Genomic DNA, 20,676 nt, shown 5'->3' on the forward strand with positions numbered 1-20,676 from the left:
ACTTCTTCAGCTCAGTGGGGTGAGTGACAGAAAGGTTGGTGTCACATGTTCAGTCCCTGAGCGGTTACCTGTCAAAGCTTCACTTTATGAATCAGATACAACAAACTGAATGTTTGAGATTAACCACAAAAATAAGCAAGATAACACCATAGGTCAATAAAATAGAATCAAACTATATATATATGTGTGTGTGTGTGTGTGTGTGATGCAATAAAATGACTAACACACTAAAACAAGAGCCACCACAACATAAAACCTGATGGACTCAAACTGGACGTGAATTAAAAGGTGAGTTTTTAGAGAGGATTTAAATGACTGTATAGACTCTGCTGTATGAATATGAAATGGCAGATTATTCCAGAGTCTAGAGGCTGTGACTGCAAAAGCCCGATCCCCTCTATGCTTAAAACAAGACCTCGGCTGCACTAAGAGCATCTGGCTAGATGATCTCAGCGCTCTTCTAGAGTTATATAGATTGAGCAGCTTAGCTAAATAGCTGGGTGCCGTTCCATTTAAGACTATAAAAGTAAGTAAAAGAATCTTAAAATCAATATGAACTGGGACAGGGAGCCAGTATAAATCTGCTAAAACTGGAGTGATGTGTTCATGCTTTCTAGTACCTGTCAAAAGACGTGCAGCAGCATTTTGGACGACCTGAATACAGAGAACTGCAGCAGTCCAGTCTAGAGGTGATGAAAGCATGAATACGTTTTTCGAGGTCCTTTGGAAGAAGGTAGGATTTAGCTTTGGTAATTACCCGTAACGTCTTTACAACTGTGTTCATTTGATTCTTAAATTTAAAGCAACTATTAAAAACACTCCAAGGTTTCTGACAGTCGAGGAGCAGGAAGAGGCAAGAGGACCAAAGATATCAGCTACCTCATCCACAGGGATGTGCTGCAGACAGTTAAGCAGAGGCGCTGGTGTGCTGTAAAATCAGCCTTGCCTGAACCTGCAGGAGGTTCCTGTTTGCTCCTCGTGGCTTTGCTGACAGTGTGTTGGTCCTTGGTTTAGTGCATCTTATTGTTCTCCATGCAGTGATGTGCTGACAGGAGTCAGGTTATCTTTGTTTTATTTTCATTCAAATATTCAATAACCTTTTTGTCACAGGCCTTGAGCCGGGTTGATACTACAGACATCTCAGATTTGGTCTTTCTGCTCGTTTAACTGCAAAGGTCCAGCTGAGCAGGGAATCAGCTGTGTGAGCCTTAAAGCCGCCTTTGGGCCATGCAATGAGGAATGAGCAGTAAATGCAGAAGCTATTGTTATAATTAGCTTGAAGCATTTTTCAGCCTGATGGCCCCGCAGTGCAGCTCAGAGAAGGAGCATTGAAGGGTCAACATGTACATCCACCCACTTTTTCCCACTTCTGAGTCCACCTGCAGGTAAACGGCTCCACAACAGGCCGGACTGACACAGGTGCAGGAAGGTGAACACGGCTGCAGAGCTTAAACTCTGTAAGTTGTGCTTTTGGGCTCTCACTGATGCAGAGAGTCAAACGTTTCTCTGGAGGTGGAATAATATCAACGTGCTGCTGATGGTGAATGTTTGCAGTGACATAGATGAATGGAGCTGTGTTTACTGCTTCTGTAGTTCAATTTAAATCCGATTTATCGCTGTGACAGATTACAGATTTATATGCTGCTGAAGCAAATCAGCTGTATGGGCTGCAGGATTAAATCATCAACAGGTTTTACAGATATTAACAGCTCTGTATGTTTGATGCTGGAGTGTCCTGTTCAAATGTGTTCATCAATCTGTAAGAAATTTTAAATAATAAAAACAGCAAATCCTCAGATTTCCTCCCTCAGTCACTTCAGACTCACTTCACTCCAGTCTGTCGCAGGTCCTCTGGGTCTGACTGACACCTCGTTGTTACCGAGTCCTTCACAAAAAGGTGATTTGATGATGTTGATCAGCTTCTGTCACAGGACCCTGATCTCAGCAAACCGAGTGGAAAGTGCAGGATCGAAACTCTGACCAGGTAACCTGGAACAAGCTGCTTCCAGCTTATTAACGAGCGGCAGGTCGTTTGATTTGGAAGATCTTTACAGCCCTAATGATACAACCCCAAAGGGACTGCTCATACGTTCATAACCTGACCCCAACACCTGTGACCCTTTAACCTGTGACCATCTAAGTTTGGTTATAGTTACAGATCATATTTGACTTTAACCTCGGTTAAAGTCGCCGGGACGGCTGAAACAGTCTCAGAACATAAGACTGGGACTCAGTGATGTCCCTGATGGGGATTTCCACCCACGTGGCTCCCAAAGATCTTGAGTGTCCTGCAGAGAGACGACATTCAACTTCTTCCACATCAGACTCAGAATCATTCCTTTATGGAAAGAAAAAAGTTTGAGGGATTTTTATCTGCTGCAGCATTAGTGGGTTTTTTTCCAGCTCTGTCACCGGGAAATCTGCTCCATCTGCATGTCTGCCATGATACTGGAGGAACAGACAGTTATTTTTCCATTCCTTTAAGCCTCCTCCTCCTTATCAAAAAACAGACTTCACCATCAGTCATAATAGGCGTGGAAATGGTTTGGACAATATTTTAATTGAAATATTTCATCAGAAAATCAGTGTGCAGGCCACGAGGGAGGCAGATCCGCCCTTATCGAGCACAGGCCATTAGCTTCCAATTAACGCGCAGAGAAAGACGATGACGGAGGCGCTTTCATACGGGGGGAGATTAAAACCGGGCCGAGGATTTAGACCGGAACTCTTCCCGCTCCGCAGCGGGAGGGGGGGAACTCCAAATACATGCATGCATTGTTCTAGAAACTATAGGTAATATAGATTAGGCTGAGTCATTTAACTTCAAACACAGAGCAGAACAGGCGTGAATCCATTTTTAATATGGGTTTCTAAATGAATCTGCAGCACACATCACGGTGCAGAAATGAGAGCGCGTAGCTGCGAGCCACTCAGCCCAGTGGGGGTGTGTGTGTGGGGGGGGGCTGCCAGTGACTGCCTCATATATAAGTTCATTGTTTAAACACTGGCGGAGAATTCTTACATTTTATGCCACTGATATTTAAGACTTATACCGTAAAGAGAATCCAGTCCAACAGAATCTATTAATTCCTCCTTTTATCTGAACGCGCTTGTTTACAGGGACAATCGTCCACAGTTGTTCCCGGCGCTCCGAATCTTTCTGCTGCTCACACCAAACAGTTTCTACGCTGTTAATAAAACTACTTTTATTTGGAACATAAACAGACAACAGGAAATTAGTACAATCAGATACAAAGTTTTTCATCTTCCCAGTGACTGATAATAATAATAATAATACACAGTATCAAATGTGCTCCGTTCATCACAGATGAGTGAAACCCAGCAGCCACTGACTGAAGCACATTTCTACTGAAATAAACTGATCAAACACTTTGGAGGGCAGAAGGGTCGCACACAGCACCCAACATGTGTTTGAGTTCTCAGGGTCTGACAGCAGCACATGCTTCTGTTCCAGTGGGAGTTAAATGAAAGTGCGCTCAAAGCCCACTGCTGATGCACGTGTGTGTGTTTACACAAGTGTGTCTATGGCACTCTGTGGGAACCCGATCTGGGGCGGTCCATCTCGGGACATTTCTGCCCTCATGGCTGTGGCTCAGGAGGCAGAGCAGGTCACCTATCAATCAGAAGGTTGGTGGTTCGATCCCTGGCTGTTCCAGTCTGTGTGCCAAAGTATCCTTGGGCAAGATACTGAACCCTGAGTTGCTCTCTGATGCAACAGTCAGAGTGTGAATGTTAGATAGGAAGCACTCAGCTGTAGAAAGATGAATGTTGTATAAGAATTATTTAAAGGTGAAGAGGCGAAAAAGTCCAACAGCTGGAATCACTGAGCTTTTTTAACCACACGTGTTTTTGTTACTTCATCTACAGCACAGCCTGACGGCCAATTCAGAATCAATTCAACTTTATTTATATAGTGCCAAATCACAACAGTCAGCTCAAGGTGCTTCATACTGTAGGTAAAGATCCTACAATAATACAGAGGAAACCCAAAGCAACCCCCTGTGAGCAGCACTTGGTGATAGTGGGAAGGAAAAAACCTCCATCAGAACCAGGCTCAGGGAGGGGGGGGTCATCTGCTGAGAGGGGGGGCGGAGAGAGACAGAGATTAATGATTAAATGCAGAGTGAGGCATAAAGAGGTGAATGAAAAGAAACAGTGCATTATGGGAACCCCCCAGCAGCATAACTAAGGGAGGGTTCAGGGTCACCAAATAACCCGATAAGCATGACTTTGGGCTGTGAGGGAGAAGGTGCAGAGTCCACACAGAAAGGATAAATCATATTTATCTCATAGACTCCAATTTGTTCATGTAAATGGGGAGTCTTCTTCACACACTAAGGTTAATTATGGAGTTCCACAGGGTTCTGTGCTAGGACCAATTTTATTTACATTATACATGCTTCCCTTAGGCAGTATTATTAGAAAGCACTGCATCATTTTTCATTGTTATGCAGATGATACTCAGCTTTATCTATCAATGAAGCCAGATGACACATCAATTAATTAAACTGCAGGAATGTCTTAAAGACATTAAGGCCTGGATGACCTCTAATTTCCTGCTTCTACATTCAGATAAAACTGAAATTCTTGTTCTCGGCCCCACAAATCTTAGAAACATGGTGTCTAACCAGATACTTACTCTGGATGGCATTACTTTGGCCTCCAGTAACACTGTGAGAAATCTTGGAGTCATTTTTGACCAGGATATGTCCTTCAATGCACATATTAAACAAATATGTAGGACCGCTTTTTTGCATTTGTGCAATATTTCTAAAATTAGAAACATCCTTTCTCAGAGTGATGCTGAAAAGCTCATTCATGCATTTATTACTTCTAGGCTGGATTATTGTAATTCATTATTATCAGGCTGTACTAAAAGCTTCCTGAAAAGCCTTCAGCTGATCCAAAATGCTGCAGCTAGAGTACTGACAGGGACTAGAAAGAGAGAGCAGATTTCTCCCATATTGGCTTCTCTTCATTGGCTCCCTGTTAAATCTAGAATAGAATTTAAAATCCTTCTCCTCACCTACAAGGTCTTGAATAATCAGGCCCCATCTTATCTCAAAGACCTCATAGTCCCATATCACCCCAACAGAGCACGTCGCTCTCAGACTGCTGGCTTACTTGTGGTTCCTAGGATACTTAAGAGTAGAATGGGAGGCAGAGCCTTCAGCTTTCAGGCGCCTCTTCTGTGGAACCAGCTTCCAGCTTGGATTCAGGAGACAGACACCCTCTCTATTTTTAAGATTAGGCTTAAAACTTTCCTTTATGATAAAGCTTATAGTTAGGGCTGGATCAGGTGACCCTGAACCATCCCTTAGTTATGCTGCTATAGGCCTAGTCTGCTGGGGGGTTCACATAATGCACTGTTTCTCATTCACCTTATTTACTTTGTTTATACTCCACTCTGCATTTAATCATTAATTGATATTAATCTCTGGCTCTCTTCCACAGCATGTCTTTCTCTCCCCTCAGCCCAACCGGTCGTGGCAGATGACCCCCCCCCCCCCCCCCCCTGAGCCTGGTTCTGCTGGAGGTTTCTTCCTGTTAAAAGGGAGTTTTTCCTTCCCACTGTCACCAAGTGCTGCTCATAGGGGGTCGTTTTGACTGTTGGGTTTTCTCTGTATTATTGTAGGGTCTTTACCCACAATACAAAGCGCCTTGAGGCGGCTGTTTGTTGTGATTTGGCGCTATATAAATAAAATTGAATTGAATTGAATTGACTTTGAACCAGAAACCTCCGTGCTGTGAGGCAACAGCCGTGACCACTGCACCACCGTGCCGCTGCTCTAGGCACATTTGGGCAGTGTTGGCTAGAGAGGTGCCACAGATTGGTCACTGGTACCAATCCCGCTGAAATACCTGATTTATTAGATTTTCAATACCAAAAACCAAAGTTATTAAAACATCTGCTATTATAGTTTGAAAAGCACATGCTTTATTTTGCCATAAGACATGTCCATCAGGTCAGTGTCATCCTCGGTGACGTGTCTTTAACAACGAGGCTGAAGCTGAGAGTCAGTTCTGGGGGATGAAGAACTCGTTATGGTGAAGGGAAGCTGGCGACGTCATCAGAGAGCAGGGAAAGGCCCCGCCCACCAGCACACAGGTGAATTCAGTCTGTGCTCAGAGGTATCAGAGCGTGAGTCTGTGTGTTTTAAGGTGCTGCACCATGAGCTCCAGCTGACAGGCACGCAGGTGTGTAGATCTTCACAGTCTCATCCCAGGAACAGTCCACCACCTGCAGACAACACAACCGCACACACGCTGTTAGAGTAACACACCGGGATCTGAACCTGCAGCGACGCAATTCAATAAAATAAACATATCGAACACGTCGGGCTGATGATTTATAGAACATCTGTTATATTTCCATTTGATGGCACGCTCATAAAAAACAGGCATCATAAAAGATTGTGACAAAAACAATTCTGATGGTGCGTTTTTTCCTAAACCTGTAACTGCTGAATATTGTGTGTGCGGCCCTTTGCTGCACCGGGATAAATGACATGAAACGCTCAACACTTTCTCTAAAATATGGCTTCCTTCACATTTATCACTGCAAAATAATACTTTCAAGGATGACGGCCGAGGCTCATTACTGATGGAAATGACCGAAGGCGAGATGACGCTGTCACAGTGACGACGGGAACACAAAACAGGAAAACTACGTCAGAGAGACATTCCTGAATTTAGAGACGATGTTCTCCTGTTTTTGTTTGTGAGTATTGGTTCAATTCTGAGTTAAAATGTGTGTGTCTGTATTGAGTTCATGCGCATACACCTTTACATGAGCAGATTTTGTGCTAATCAATATTTGGTAGTTATTTTGCAGCTTTTAGCTGCACATGGGGCCGTGCCATCAGCTCTGACAGATTTAATACTCAACAATAAATGAAGCACTGATGTCGTTTGTGTGTTGGAAAAATAAACAAACATGGTGTTCAAACCAAAACTTTATCTTCTACTTCGTGTACTCGGAGGCTTCGATCGGAGAACAGCTGGAAGGAGCTCAATGTTCTCTTCTGCAGGAGAACAGGAAGTGACTGTGCTGCAAACTCTGTGTTCAAAGCTAAATCACACTCAGCTGAAATGACACAGGCGTTCAGGTAAGTGTGGCCTCGCTCTGCTCTCACAAACACATCAAAGTGTTCCACCTGAATTAGCTTCCATCATCAGGTCTGGGACAAAGGCGTTTAGAGGGACGGCTGAGTGGCTGCAGGTCTGCAGAGCTAAACCTGGTTCCTCCTTCATTCCTTTGTTTGCCACCAAAGAAACAGAACACACACACACACACTCACAGGTTCCTAAAGGCCAGTCTGAGAGCTGATGGAAACGCTTTTACTGTGCTTCATCCTCCTCGTGCTTTCATCATTGTGCACTGATCCGCAGACAGACTGTATTAATAAAAATGCTTTGAGATTTTCGGTATGTTTCCAGCTCAGGAACATTCAGTTCCCAAAGGTTTCGTCTCCATCAGATCAGGTCAGGAGCGTTTCCCAAACGGAAACTGAGGGTTTGTGTGTCCATTTACCCGAGTTTGTATTGCAGACACACAAATCAGTCACAACAACCACTGAGAGCAAAAGCATCACAAAACTGTGACCTAAATAACAGTGACTGTCTTCATATTCATTCATCAGGTTAAAAGGCTTTAGAAGGTCTTCCCTGACATCAGCCTTCCTTACTGCACCATGTGAGGTGTTCATCACAGCAGCGCTGGCAGCACGTATGCAGCGCAGGGTCCAAGTGCAGTTTTTTCAGAGGTATTAGTAAGTAAAGAAATAACTACCCAACGGGCAGGGGACAGAGGGACATAAGACAAGTTAAAAAGAATACAATGGTGATCAGAAATAAAAATGCCTTTCGAATGAATACAATCAATATTTAAGTCCAGAGTGTGTCCTTTAGCTTGTGTGGGGAAATTAAAAGAATCCATGACGCTTATAAAACCGTATATTGTCATTAATTATACATAAGTGTACGCAGAACGAAATTTCGTTGCATTTTGGCTCGCACAGAAAATGGCGAAGACTTCTGGTGAAGAAGTCAGAGTCATCATCAATGTGGATATTAAAATCCTCAGCTATGACCAGTCTGGACAACTTTATGGTGGATAATAAGAAGTCACTAAATTCCTTTAAAAACATGCTACTCGGGCCAGGAGGACAGTACACCACAGCACAGCACAGAGGATCATTCAACAAGAACAATTTATTAGTCACTAATCGGGCATTAAATAGCGCCATGTTCAGCGGGGAGGAAGCCCAGATATTAGCTGATGCTCGAGTAAGAGGACGTAAATTCCACTCACCGACGAGACAAAGGGCCGAATAACGGGAGAGTCTGGATGAACCCTCCTGAGGTAGCAGAGTCCAGACCCTGAATATCCACGCAGGGACTTTGAAGAAAGGAGCATCGTACCAGAACACCATTAAAGGTTCTTAAACCAGCCACCCAAATATCTGATCATCCTCACACTCAGACTTCTACACTCCAATCAGAACAACAGTTCGTGTCTCTCAAGTTAAACTAATCGATCCGTATCCATTCAGCAGCATCAATATGCAGCCGAGCCTTCAAGAACAACCATCATCCACAAGAAGAAGGAGCAGAACCCTGCAGAGTCCTGATCTCAGCATCACACAGTCTCAAGGAGACACACTGAGGCCTCGTCCATGTGCTCATGGCCATTTATGAAGCTTTCCTCTGTTTTGGCCTTTTGTCCACTTTCTATTAAACATCACTGAAAGCTCTTTCCATGGTGAAGAAGCAGAAACTGACATCAGGGCCAAAAACTTGCACTGTTCCCATCCTGATGCCAACACTGCAGACAGAGTGGGCCGTTATCCCCGCCCTGTTTCTCCAAGATTATTGCAACAACCACCAAAGACTGAAAAAAACCTGTGTGCAGGTGAACTGACTGCTGCTGTTTCCATCTTCTAAACCTCTGAGACCAAACCTGCTCGTAACAAACAAGCAGCAGCTAGATAATCTATGAAAGTGCACCTGGGTTTAATTAGTAGGTGGAATCACAGTAACACCACATACAGCAATTTAGCCATACTTCATATTTCAAGATATCAGAGCAGAAGGAATAAAAGTACCCCTGAAAGTGCAGGAGGCGCTCTGGGTTCCCTGATCTCTTATTGAACGTGCATTCATGTTGTTTAGATCTAGCAGTCACTTTGGTGTCGGGGGTGGGCATTTCTTTGTAGCCGTTGCATGATTTAATACAAATATAACAACAATAACAAATATCTCACATTTTTGTTCCAAGCAAACTTCCTCCTCAGGGAAAAATCCTGACTGAATGCATGGATGTGAAGTGTGTTTCCATCCAGAGAGCTTTGGAGGAAATACAGCTGCAGCTCCGCCTCCCCTTCACTCTGTAATCAGCCGGGACGTGGCTATCATTTGGATGGCATGCCTCTGCGTGGACGTGGCTATCAGCTGAATGACCTCCTCACTGTGATCTGTCCCAGCTGCAGAGAGGCTGATGACTTCAGCTATCAAAGTAAAACCCTGGTTCTGCTGCTTCAGATTCCCATTGTTGCGAAGAAGCAGCTCTGGGTTTGATTAAGCAGTGAGGAGGAGGGAAGCTGCAGTCTGCTGGGGGGTTAGGTTCTAAAAACATGACTGATGGATGGTAACAAGTTAAACCCTCCATCACAGAGGGGGAATTAAACACCTGCCACCAGTTTACTGAGCTGACACACAGACGTTCGCCGATGTTTGACGTGCTCTGAATCGTGTGGACGCCCAGCTGCACGCAGCCCCTCGTCAGTAATACTGTGACGAGGTCGTTTTATTGGCTGCTTAAGAAGTGGAGTGAACAGGAAGAGGACTCCACCATTAGTGAAGCAGGTTCACAGTCAAACGATCTGAAATGTCCCAGAGGCACCGGCGACCCGGCAGCCCGACTGAAACGAGGCAGAACTTCCTGTAAGGGTCTCAAAGTGGCCCGACTGTGGCTCTCAGTAACAACATCCCTCCTGCTCCGTGGAATTTCTGAATCACAGTTAACGAGCTGAACGGCCTTTCAGGGAATGAGTAAGCACAGCGGCCGTGCGGTGACTCAGCCGCTGAGGACAGGAATGCCCTTCTTTAATCAACTTTAGCAGCCGGACGTAACGCAGAGGCTGCCAAGACTGCAGCAAAGCACAGAGAGGGAGAACGAAGAAGCCCTTCAAAGGCTGAGGAATGCTTCATGTCCTCTTAAATGTTTTTATTTAAAATCCGAAAAATGAAGAGTAATTAACACATTAATAAGCTGGAGACAGAGCTGTTCTCTCAGGTGAGTCACGCAGTGCTTTAAGGTGCTCACAGGACCATTTATGAATGTGTAAATACTAAAAGCAGTGAGGTCATCAAATATGTACCCAGATCACAGCGACAGTAAAGAAAACACAGAGACACTCATGAAGCAGACAAACGTGCTCGAAATCAGCTGATCAGGAAAATAAAAACAACCTGAAACAGACTTTTAAAGGAGCACATACAGATGTATTTTGTGGCTGCACCGAATTTTAATTCTAAATGTTTCTGTCACTGCAAGCTGAAATTCTCTGAAAACCAAGTGCATCATGGGAGAAGTGTGACAGGTGAACTCAGGTGTGCTGATCCTGAGTTAGAAATGTCCTCCTGCTTGGCTTCAGTATGAGCTTCACCACAGAGGGCGGGACATGACAAGCAGGAGCTCAGACTAATTTTACCTGATTTTTGTGTCCAAAACTGGATTCACTAAATACTGCTGAGACAAAACATCGGGCCCAGACGCTCCTTCGTGTGCGTCACATCCTGTGTGGGAGACTGAAACTCAGAGACAAATGATACCAAGAAAGTTTAATAATTCTTCCAAAGAAAAGGAAATAATAATTATGGTCTGTTGCAGCATTATTATGAGGAGTTTTATGAAAACAGTGACCTACAGGTGTGTGAGTAGATGTCAGTGTGATCTATCGCCTCATTCTGCCTCTAACGCACACGATAACACCTACACAGCACACTTGTGTGTCTGTGTGTGTGCGGTAAAAAGAGGGCGATCCATCAGACATGCGTGGCTACGCCGGTGAGGGAGGCAGGAGTGAGCACATTTATGAGAGGAAGAAATTAAAACAGGAAAAGACCAGAAACTGTGGTGAAGAGCAGGAGGATGATGATGCACGGCGCCCAGAGACGAGGGCGTGACGTCTCACAGTTGGACAGATAATGCAGCGCTGTCGGGTTTCCGGTAGATTAGCCCGTGTGAGGATTAACGGAGTGGACGGCCTTGTTTATGGAAATGATGTGCGAGTTCAGTTTGAGTTCTTACAACTAAAATCTAATGCAGCACAACATTTCCCCTCAATCTCTGCCTGCCTGTTAGCTCTGTGCAGCGGACTCGTTACTCCTGTTCAGCCTCAGTTTATTTCACTGTGCTGACAATTTATGGCAGATTACTTCAACAGTGGACCTACTGTGCAGGGATACTCAAATATACGAAACAAAGATTCATATAATGAGGTCAGTATATTTAAGGAATCCCTGCACACTCGAAGGCTTCAGACTGCTCTGAACATTCACTTCATGACAGCTTCATATGATGTCACAGAGAGCACCTCCACGAGCTGCTGGTCTGGTTGCTCCTCTCAAAGAAATCAGATGGAAGCTGGAGCTGCTTTCACAGCAGGTGAGCTGAGGAGCTGCATGAGACCAGTGCGAGTGAACCAGGAGAAACAAACCAACCAATGCCTGCTTCTCTAGGATGGAGATGCATCAGCTGTTTCCTTCAGAGCACTGGGCTCTCTCAGACCGGGGCATCAGTCCTGTGATGCAGCAGGTTCCACATGGATGCGTTTAAATAAATATTCTAACCCAAACCAAGTCGTTTGTCGTGCCTAAAAATAATCAGCACATAAGAGCAAAGCAACCTCAGTACGTACCCCACTGCCAGACCTCCACCCATGCAGCTGAGCACTGATGTAGATATTTGTTCAGCTGGACGACTTGGAACCACAGAACAACAAGGTTCTGCTGAATGTTCCCATATGAGGGAATAAGACGTTATATTTTGTGTAATTTCAGACTTGAATTTCTAAAGGCCTGAACTCCAAAGAGCTGGTTTCCCATCGTGTGTGTAACACTGGGCTCCTCCTCGCTGGAGAATTCCCCTTTAACCTCCGTCAGCAGGTGTTCAACAGCTTTTAGTCAACATGCGTCTTAATGAGAATGAAAGGACGGTTCGATGCCCACCCACAGAAACACGGACAACAAAGAGCTGACTGAGCGAATCACGGGAGTGGAGGAGGTCGTAGATCACAGCTGTCGGTGTCACGCGTGAGCTGGAGACCAACTGCACCCAAAAACTACAAACAAGGGTTTTCAGCTTTATTGTGACGATCTTGTGTGTGTCCTGTTGAGCTACTTCAGCGTGAAGCACTTATTTTATACTCTAATTTAAACACTGTTCTGCTTCTACTATTGAACCTTAATTTTAAGGCTATTTCAGCAACTCTGCGCGGGAGTGGGGACGTAGCTGCTAGCTCTGCTAACATTAGCCACAGTTAATGTAAAAGATGAGCGCAGTGATTCACTGACACTTAAAATACTGAACAGAACGATTTCAAACATAATCTGAGCAGTGTGTAACCCATTTTATTTTCCTCCTAAATTATGATAGTTTAGGAATGCATCACTTCAGTCTTCCACATGTTCTCCCTGAAAAGGGATTTTTGTACCAGCATCTGATGTGATTGAACCGGAGAGGAAGGAGAGGGCGGCTCGAGAGAGAAACGCGGGAACAAGCGGGGAGATCTGATCCATGACGTCAGCACGCGTCCTCCACGCTGTCGCCGTGTGGGTCGTATCTTCACCGCCTGCTTCCCCAGAATGACACGTCTGATAACAGCACGGCTAACAATACAACTCATTACTGTCCACACACACACAATGCAGCTCGTTACTGCACCTCTGTCTCATGCACACACACACACAGCTCACTGACTGTCACACTGAACCCGGCAGTCGGACAGCCCGCCCTCTGTGATTGGTTGCTGTGGGTGACCGACTCTCTCCCGTCTCACTGGGGGGTCACGCCGCGGCTCGTGAGGCCGTTATCACGTACGCACCTCCACCTCAATCTGATCTTCCACTTGAGTTATTTCAGGCTCCGAGTGAAAACTAAACGGTGGCGCACGCGACAAATTAATTTGCCTGTTCTGGAGGCGGAGTTAAATTAAAGTGAATTAAAGCAGGCCGAGTTTTTCTTCCTTCAACAAACATGAAAACTGAGTCTGTTTCTGACTCACCTGTAAAAACCCCTCAAACATGAAGCAAACGGGTCCAACCTCTGCACTCATCATCTACTGCAGGTCTGAGTCACAGGTGCGGTTTCATCATCTACTGAAGTACAGCGCGCGCGTGTGTGTGTGTGTGTGTGTGTGTGTGGGAGTGTGCGGCTCACTACTGTATTTCTAATATTTGTGGTGCAGAAGGCACATCAGCCTTTCATGCACCCAGACCTTGATAGTAGGATGAAATCCGTCATTACACTTTCTCGTCTGTTATTAAAGGACAAATTGCAGTCATTTCCAAATTGATTTCTGTCTAAAGTAAAAAGCACTCCTGACAGTTTGAATAGAAAACTATGATTTAGAAGAGCCTACTGGTGTTTTTCCAAGTAGGCTCACTCCCAGCCTCCCATTTATCCAGGCTCATCTGCTGTGGCGACCCTTAATAAGGGAGCGGCTGAAAGTATTTCAGTCCTGGAAATCAGTGAGGCTGTGACAGAAATCCCTTCTCTACTTGTTATTAACAAATATCTGCGTATGATTATGAAGGCCCTGTTTGCAGTCCTCCCGGTTGCGCCGGCTTTGGCTGCATGCAGGTAAACAGTGGTGGATGGACCGGGGGTCGTTGCCCAGATATCTGCAGGGAACGCTGGAAACCCCCGAGAACATGAAAGTTATCGGGCTAGTTTTCAAAGTGCCTCCTCTCTGCTTCACAGGCCCCAGCAGCCGATCTTTGGCCTGACTTGAAGTCAAATTTAAGCCAAAACGTCTCTTTGAAAACTGTTTTCATGCTTTTCTTTGTCAAAGACAAAAATGGCTGCTATGATATAAGACCAAGGAGAGACCTTACAGATGCTGTGAGAGGGGTCTGCAGCTGCTGGCTGATTCTCCAACGCTGCCTGAATGAACTGAATCCACCGGAGGGTAAGAATCAACCTCAGGACTTGTGGTGCAGTTTGTGAAAGCTCAGCAGTGATGTGTGCACCATTTGAAGCCAACGGACTAAAACCTGTAAAGCCGTGCGTGCTCTGAGGAGCGTGACCACATTAAAATATGAAACAGGAAACTGGCTAAAGGTGTTTTTTAGGGGTTGAGGTTGAGTCTGGTTTGTGTCAGGAGTTCCCACGCATCCACCCAGTGGCTTTTCATACAGCTCTGCTGGATGACGTGTTTCCCTCCTGTTTGGGAGCCACGCAGCGCAGCTCCTGCCAAATGAGTTCACACGGTGGCCTTTTCAATTCACTGCTTCTGTAGCCCAACACATTGGAGCGCACAGCCAGGTGGCAGCCGTGATGCTGAGCTTCACCTGCAGACAGATTGATGGATGGTCCCAATTCAAAAACAGCAGAAATCATCACACAGATAAGGAAACAGGATGTGGGCGAGAACAGGGAACAAGGAGCGTGTCTGAATATGGAAGTAACACCAGGAATATCCAAACAGGGAATGACCCAAAATGTATTTACCTCTTAGTTTCTTTTTAAATATGAGTTACATTTTCTTCAGTTAAAAGTAACGATTCAGAGCACGATGGAAGTGACACACTGAATGAGGTTTAATCCAGTCAAGTCTTTTTCCTAAGTCACAGTTTCCTGGTTAGAGTTGCTACGGCAGCAGTCTAAAGGGCAACTGGAATCGTTTTCACGCTCCGTGGATCCAATCACGGTTTGAACATGTGTGAGTGTCGCAGTGCTAAAACTAGAACTGTGGAGACACAGACTGGACCCAGAACCACCAAAGAGACACTTTAGCAGGTGTTCATGTGATGGTAGGAGGACTGACTGACCTTTGGAGTCAATCCTGAACCGGATTCAGGAATTTTTGGAAGGATTCTTTACCATTGCATGATAGAAGGAAAAGAATAGGAGACACATCATGATTCCAGCTCCACATATCCTGGATCCAGGCACTGAATTCATGTATATTACGGAACTATCCTATCCATCCTTGATGGAAATCTGCAGCTGGAGAAATGGAACTAAAACCCGTTTGTGTAAACGCTGATGTAGAAACACAAAATGAGCCAAAACATTTTAGCTGAACATCAGTGAAGCCGGCCGGTTCGTTCCAAACACCACAGGTGGGTGCATTACCTGGTTGAGGATATGCAGGTTGAAGTCTAATCCACAGACGAACTCTGAATGATGCTCCACGGTATCCAGAAGAGGCTGGAGTCTGCTGTAATCCCAGAACCTGAACACACACACAGACACATGTTTGATATACTGAAGCTGCAGGAAAGGAAAAGCTTGCTGAGTGTTTATAACCCACTCTGCATTTAATCATTAGTTATTATTAATCTCTGTCTCTCTCCCCTCAGCCCCCTCCCCCAGCAGATGACCCCCCCCTCCCTGAGCCTGGTTCTGATGGAGGTTTCTTCCTGTTAAAGGGAGTTTTTCCTTCCGACTGTCACCAAGTGCTGCTCATAGGGGGTCGTTTGGACTGTTGGGTTTCCTCTGTATCATTGTAGGGTCTTTACTTTGCAATATAAAGCACCTTGAGGCGACTGTTATGATTTGGTGCTATATAAATAAAGTTAAATTGAATTGAACTGAATCATTTTTCCATTCAATGCAACTGAGAAAATGGAGGCAAAGAGGAAGGAACAAGAAAAAAAAATGGGGCTGTTCTGAAACAATGAACCCGTCTTTGTGGTCTTTATGATGGTATTTATTATTGCATGATTAATTCATTATGATTTCATGATATTGTCAGAAATGGTTTGCACCTATGATTATGACTCAAAAGCTCACTGAAGTGGACCTCATCGTTTGCAGCTGCTCGAGTAGCTTTGCATGGTCACAGATCAAAATGATCCTCATTGATTCTTTACAGGGAGGGGCTGGATGGGAGGATGAACTGCATGGCTGCACCAGCCCCCACTATAAAGCTGTGTTACACCAGGACCTCCTCACCTACAGCAGGTATGAGGGGCGTTTGTGGTTAGGAGACCAGGGTGTCCGCTCTCACTGACGTCGCACAGAGCTATTGTAGAAGAGGGTGTTCAGAGCAGTCTGCAGCCGGAGCTTTAGGCTCACAGGGATCACTCGTACATTAACTAAACTCATTATTGGAAACTTGTTTAATATGAGCATCCACCACTGGAACAGGGAAAAGTCTACAGAGGTCGCCTTTGGAGGCAGGCTGTGATTTTTCATGTGGAAAACAGGGAGAACTCTAATGTGACACCCTCTGCCAAGAAGGAAGAAAAATGCAGCACACATGAAAAATCTGAAAACCAACAAAGATCTCAGATGGTCTCACAGCATGTGCTGCAAAGACAGGAGGCCCAACACCAACTACAAGTTCACTTCATCATTAAAATCTTGTTATACAGCGAGCAGAAGAAAGGGAAGGAGGAGAGATGCTGCTTAAAAGGCAAAAAGAGGGAGAGATGTGAGTGAGACAGCAATCTACAAAATGAGGTTATGAAAAATAAAGTAATAAAAGCGACAGAGGTACGTGGAAATAAAGCATCCAGACCTCGGCCAGCAGCGGCCAATCAGACTAATTGAAAGACTGCTTCTCTTCCTGGTCTTAACTCTGTGTGTGTGTGTGTGTGTGTGTGTGTGTGTGTGTGTGTGTGTGTGTGTGTGTGTGTGTGTGTGTGTGTGTGTGTGTGTGTGCCCTGACGCAGCAAACAGCCCCTCCAGACTCATCCACTTTGCAAATGTAATTAAATCATTTTCAGAGGGAACACTGCAGCTCCCATTGGGCTCCATTAGGCCCATATTAATACTGCATGCGCGCACACGCACACGCACACACACACACACACACACACACACTCTGAGTGATAGGTGTCTGGGGACAGTCAAGCATTTAGCAATATGTGCTGAGTGTGTTTGTGTAAATCACTGTTCATGCAGTTTCTTCCACATGTAAATACTGCTGTGTGTGTGTGTGTGTGTGTGTGTGTGTGTGTGTGTGTGTGTGTGTGTGTGTGTGTGTGTGTTTTCTGAGATGTTGCTCGGGCTTCTATTTTGTGCAGAACATTTCCCACCTGTAAATCAGTGAATGAGGCCCAGTGCTTTGATATTCATATATTTATATGCAATGGCAGCACAGTGGTTAGCACTGCTGCCTCACAGCAAGAAGGTCCTGGGTTTGAATCCACTGTGGCTGGGGCCTCCCTGTGTCTGTGTGGGTTTTCTCCAGATACTAACGTGCAGTTAGTGGGGTTAGGCTAACTGCCCATAGGTGTGGATGGTTGTCTCTCTGTGTTGGCCCTGCGACAGGCTGGCGACCTGTACAGGTGTACCTGCCTGTCACCCTGTGACAGCTGGGATAGGCTCCCGCCCCCCTGAAAAGTATAAGTGGAAGAAGATGGATGGATATTTATATGCATGAGAACTTTCATCCATGGTGAAGCTACACAGTCTCTCACTGCTGCTCCTTTAACCAAATTCAGTGTTCCAAGTTTCAGGAAGCTTTCACATCGATACATTTTTGTTTTAAAATGCAGCGTTTATACTCAGCAGATATCAGGACCCCGTCTGGAGACGCTGCTGAGCCGCTTTTAATTTGAAAACACTGATTAGGTTTAATGTGGACTCATGGCACACACACACACACACACACACACACACACACACAGGTTTGCTTCCTAACTTGGTCTTATTAGTCTCATGTTTAGTTAAATCAGAGGTTACATTTATCTGCACATATTAATGATTTACGTCCACCTTTGGAGGAAAAGTCAGCTTTATTCTCAGTCTGCTGCTTTTTCCAGTGTTGACTAAAACCATGACTCACTGCAGTCTCCAATAAATCACTGCCAGTCCTCATCTCATGAAGCCAATCAAGGAAACTGCAGCTCATAGCAGCTGATAATTACTTCTGCCTCTTAATGCACTGGATGGAGCTCTGTGACAGGACTGCATTCATTTGATTGGAGAATTATTTTATTGCCTCTGCTCTTCACTAAGCTGTATTGTGCTGCACTGTGAGGGGTAAATCTGTTGAACTGTTTGAGAAACCTTCACTGTGTATGAAAGATTATAAAATATCAGCCAATGGTGTTGGAGATATTTATCAAAATTTATGGAATTATGAACAGAAATTTGATCCACCATCTGACTGGAAACAGCTTCATTTTTCAGCATCACAGTGATCCCAAACACACTGTTAATGCAGTAAAAGCACCTGGATAAAAACACACAGGTGAACACAGTCAGTCAGAGCCCGGACCTCAGCATCACTGCAGCAGTGCGGGATCATCCAGAGAAGAGCTCTGAATGTCCTTCAGGAAGCCTGGAGAACCGTTCCTGAGACTGCTGAAAGAAACTACAGGAAGCTCCTCAGACAAACCAAAGCTGGATGTTCTTATCCATCGACCGTCGGCCAGATCCTCACTGGGAACGTTCGTCACGTTAAAGGAAGAGGAAGTGGGATCTGTCGCTGCTGAGGCCCATTCACATTATAGTGATTGTGTGACGGTGTGTGCGTATGTATACAAAGACTGCGTGACTGTCCCAGTTAGACAAATAACACCATGTTATTTGAAGCTTTTGTCTGCAGTTTCCATGGGAGGTAATTATTTAGCTGCTTTTGTGTTTCATTCTGTGGAACCGTCCGTTCACCTGTGAGCTTTGGGCATTACTATAAAACTCATTAAGTCACAGGAGAAAAAAAAAAGGCCACCAGGGTGAAAATAAAGAGCAAAGGCTGTAAAAATAACAACGTGTACACATTAAAGATAAGATAACAAGGAGACGGCGAGCTCGTGACACTGATACTTTTAATTTAAACAGGAAATTAATGTTAAGGGTCAAACAAACACACACACGCGTGACCGAATACTAAAGCAAACATGGTCTGAAAGGGCAGCACAAGCTCAGACTGTCAAACACATTCTGCCTGTTTCCAAAGAGCCCACACACAAAAATCCTCTATAAAAAACGCTTAAAGAGTACTTATTAGTACTTCAGTCTTTATTGTGACGTATAATATAAAAAGGAAGCATTATTAAATATAACATGATTGTTCTCTGAGAGCTGCGTTATGGACGAGCATCACTTCTGCTCAGCTCGCAGGTTTTTCCATCTGATCCATCTGACATGAGTTTGTACAGAGACAAGAATGCAGCATTTAGCTAACGTGTCCCCGAGTCCTTAAAATACGAGCGAAGAACCAAACAGGAGAGCAGAAACACACAAACACAACTACTACACAAACGTCTGCTATCCTACTACATCTGGAGGATGCAGCTAAAGCCAAAGACTTTAAATGTTGGTTTAGTGTTTGCAGTCAAGTCTTCTAAAGACTTCTGACCTGAGCGTGTCGAGGAAAGAAGAGGAGGACGGTGCTGAGCAGAATCACAGGACGTGTGTGTGTGTGTCCACTGTATGTGCATTCATGTGTTGTTCTGTGTGTGCAGGTGTGTGAGTGTTTGCACATGCTTCCACTGGTGCCTCAGCACAAAGGAAGGCCCACAGCAGCAGGTATATTTACAGAAGGTTTAATGAGTGGCTGCAGCAACACAGCTCAGATTTAAGGTTCAAACAGCAACATCTCAGCATGCTCAAGTGGTGCTCAGACACAGTTTCACCAAATCCTCACGACGACACAACAAATCAGGGCCTGACCGCACAGGTGCTTCACCTGACCGCACAGGTGTTGTCACTGATCTAGTCTTTTTTTCAGCACTTTTTCTCTGTATCTTTTGTGCTTTGTTGAACTCTTTGTTCAATAAAACCTGCAACGGTTCTGCTCTGTTTTGTGAATTTTCTCCCAAAGTGTTGATTTTAATTGGAACTAAAAACCAGGGAAGACAGCTTATCGGCCTGAAAAAGGAGGATTACTCCTTTAATTTTTTGACCCAACAATAACGCAGGCTCACATTCACACCTACAGACTCTTTGGACATGGAGGTCAGGGAGGAAGCCAGAGCAGCCTGGGGGAACCCATTCAGGAACATGCAGGGAGAACATGCAGACTCCACACAGAAAGAAAACATTACCTCCTTGTGTGGGGCACCAGTACTAACCAATGTCCTGCTGTGTCACCCAATATTAATAAATCAGAAAAGTGACCTTCAGATCAAGCTTTAAACCTCATGGACCTGAATGTAAAGAGCTGCACCTCCTGTTAACGAGGTGATTGGAGCCTGCAGCTGTCACACCTGATCCATGCTTTCAGAGTTAACACATACAACACTGCATGCTCGACAAAGGCTGATGATTATCTTCATATCCTGTGTTTGGATTGCTCAGCACAAAACAAACATGCATGATGTTCCCGTAGAAGAAAGCACACACACACACACACACACACACACACACACACACACACACACCTGTTTGGTCAATCAATCAATCATCTCTAAGCTGATATCTAGTTTGAAAGCAGCTGGCTCATGCTGGTGTTACAAATATGACATAAT

General features: G+C 44.9%; 1 protein-coding gene across 3 annotated transcripts in view; it reads right to left on the reverse strand.

Moving 5' to 3' along the window:
- Positions 1 to 5,703: 5,703 nt before the first annotated feature.
- The window catches only part of pex7 (peroxisomal biogenesis factor 7), a 43,384-nt gene continuing 28,411 nt past the window's right edge, over positions 5,704 to 20,676 (reverse strand). For all 3 annotated transcript variants that reach the window (XM_030721714.1, XM_030721715.1, XM_030721713.1), the window contains exons 10-11: positions 15,386 to 15,485; positions 5,704 to 6,262 (exon numbers count right to left, since the gene is read on the reverse strand). In XM_030721714.1, coding sequence (XP_030577574.1) covers positions 6,179 to 6,262; positions 15,386 to 15,485 — 184 coding nt within the window. In that variant the 3' untranslated portion in view covers positions 5,704 to 6,178. The remainder of the gene's footprint in view (positions 6,263 to 15,385; positions 15,486 to 20,676) is intronic.

Source organism: Archocentrus centrarchus, chromosome 24 (assembly GCF_007364275.1).
Source record: "Archocentrus centrarchus isolate MPI-CPG fArcCen1 chromosome 24, fArcCen1, whole genome shotgun sequence".
Taxonomy (NCBI): domain Eukaryota; kingdom Metazoa; phylum Chordata; class Actinopteri; order Cichliformes; family Cichlidae; genus Archocentrus; species Archocentrus centrarchus.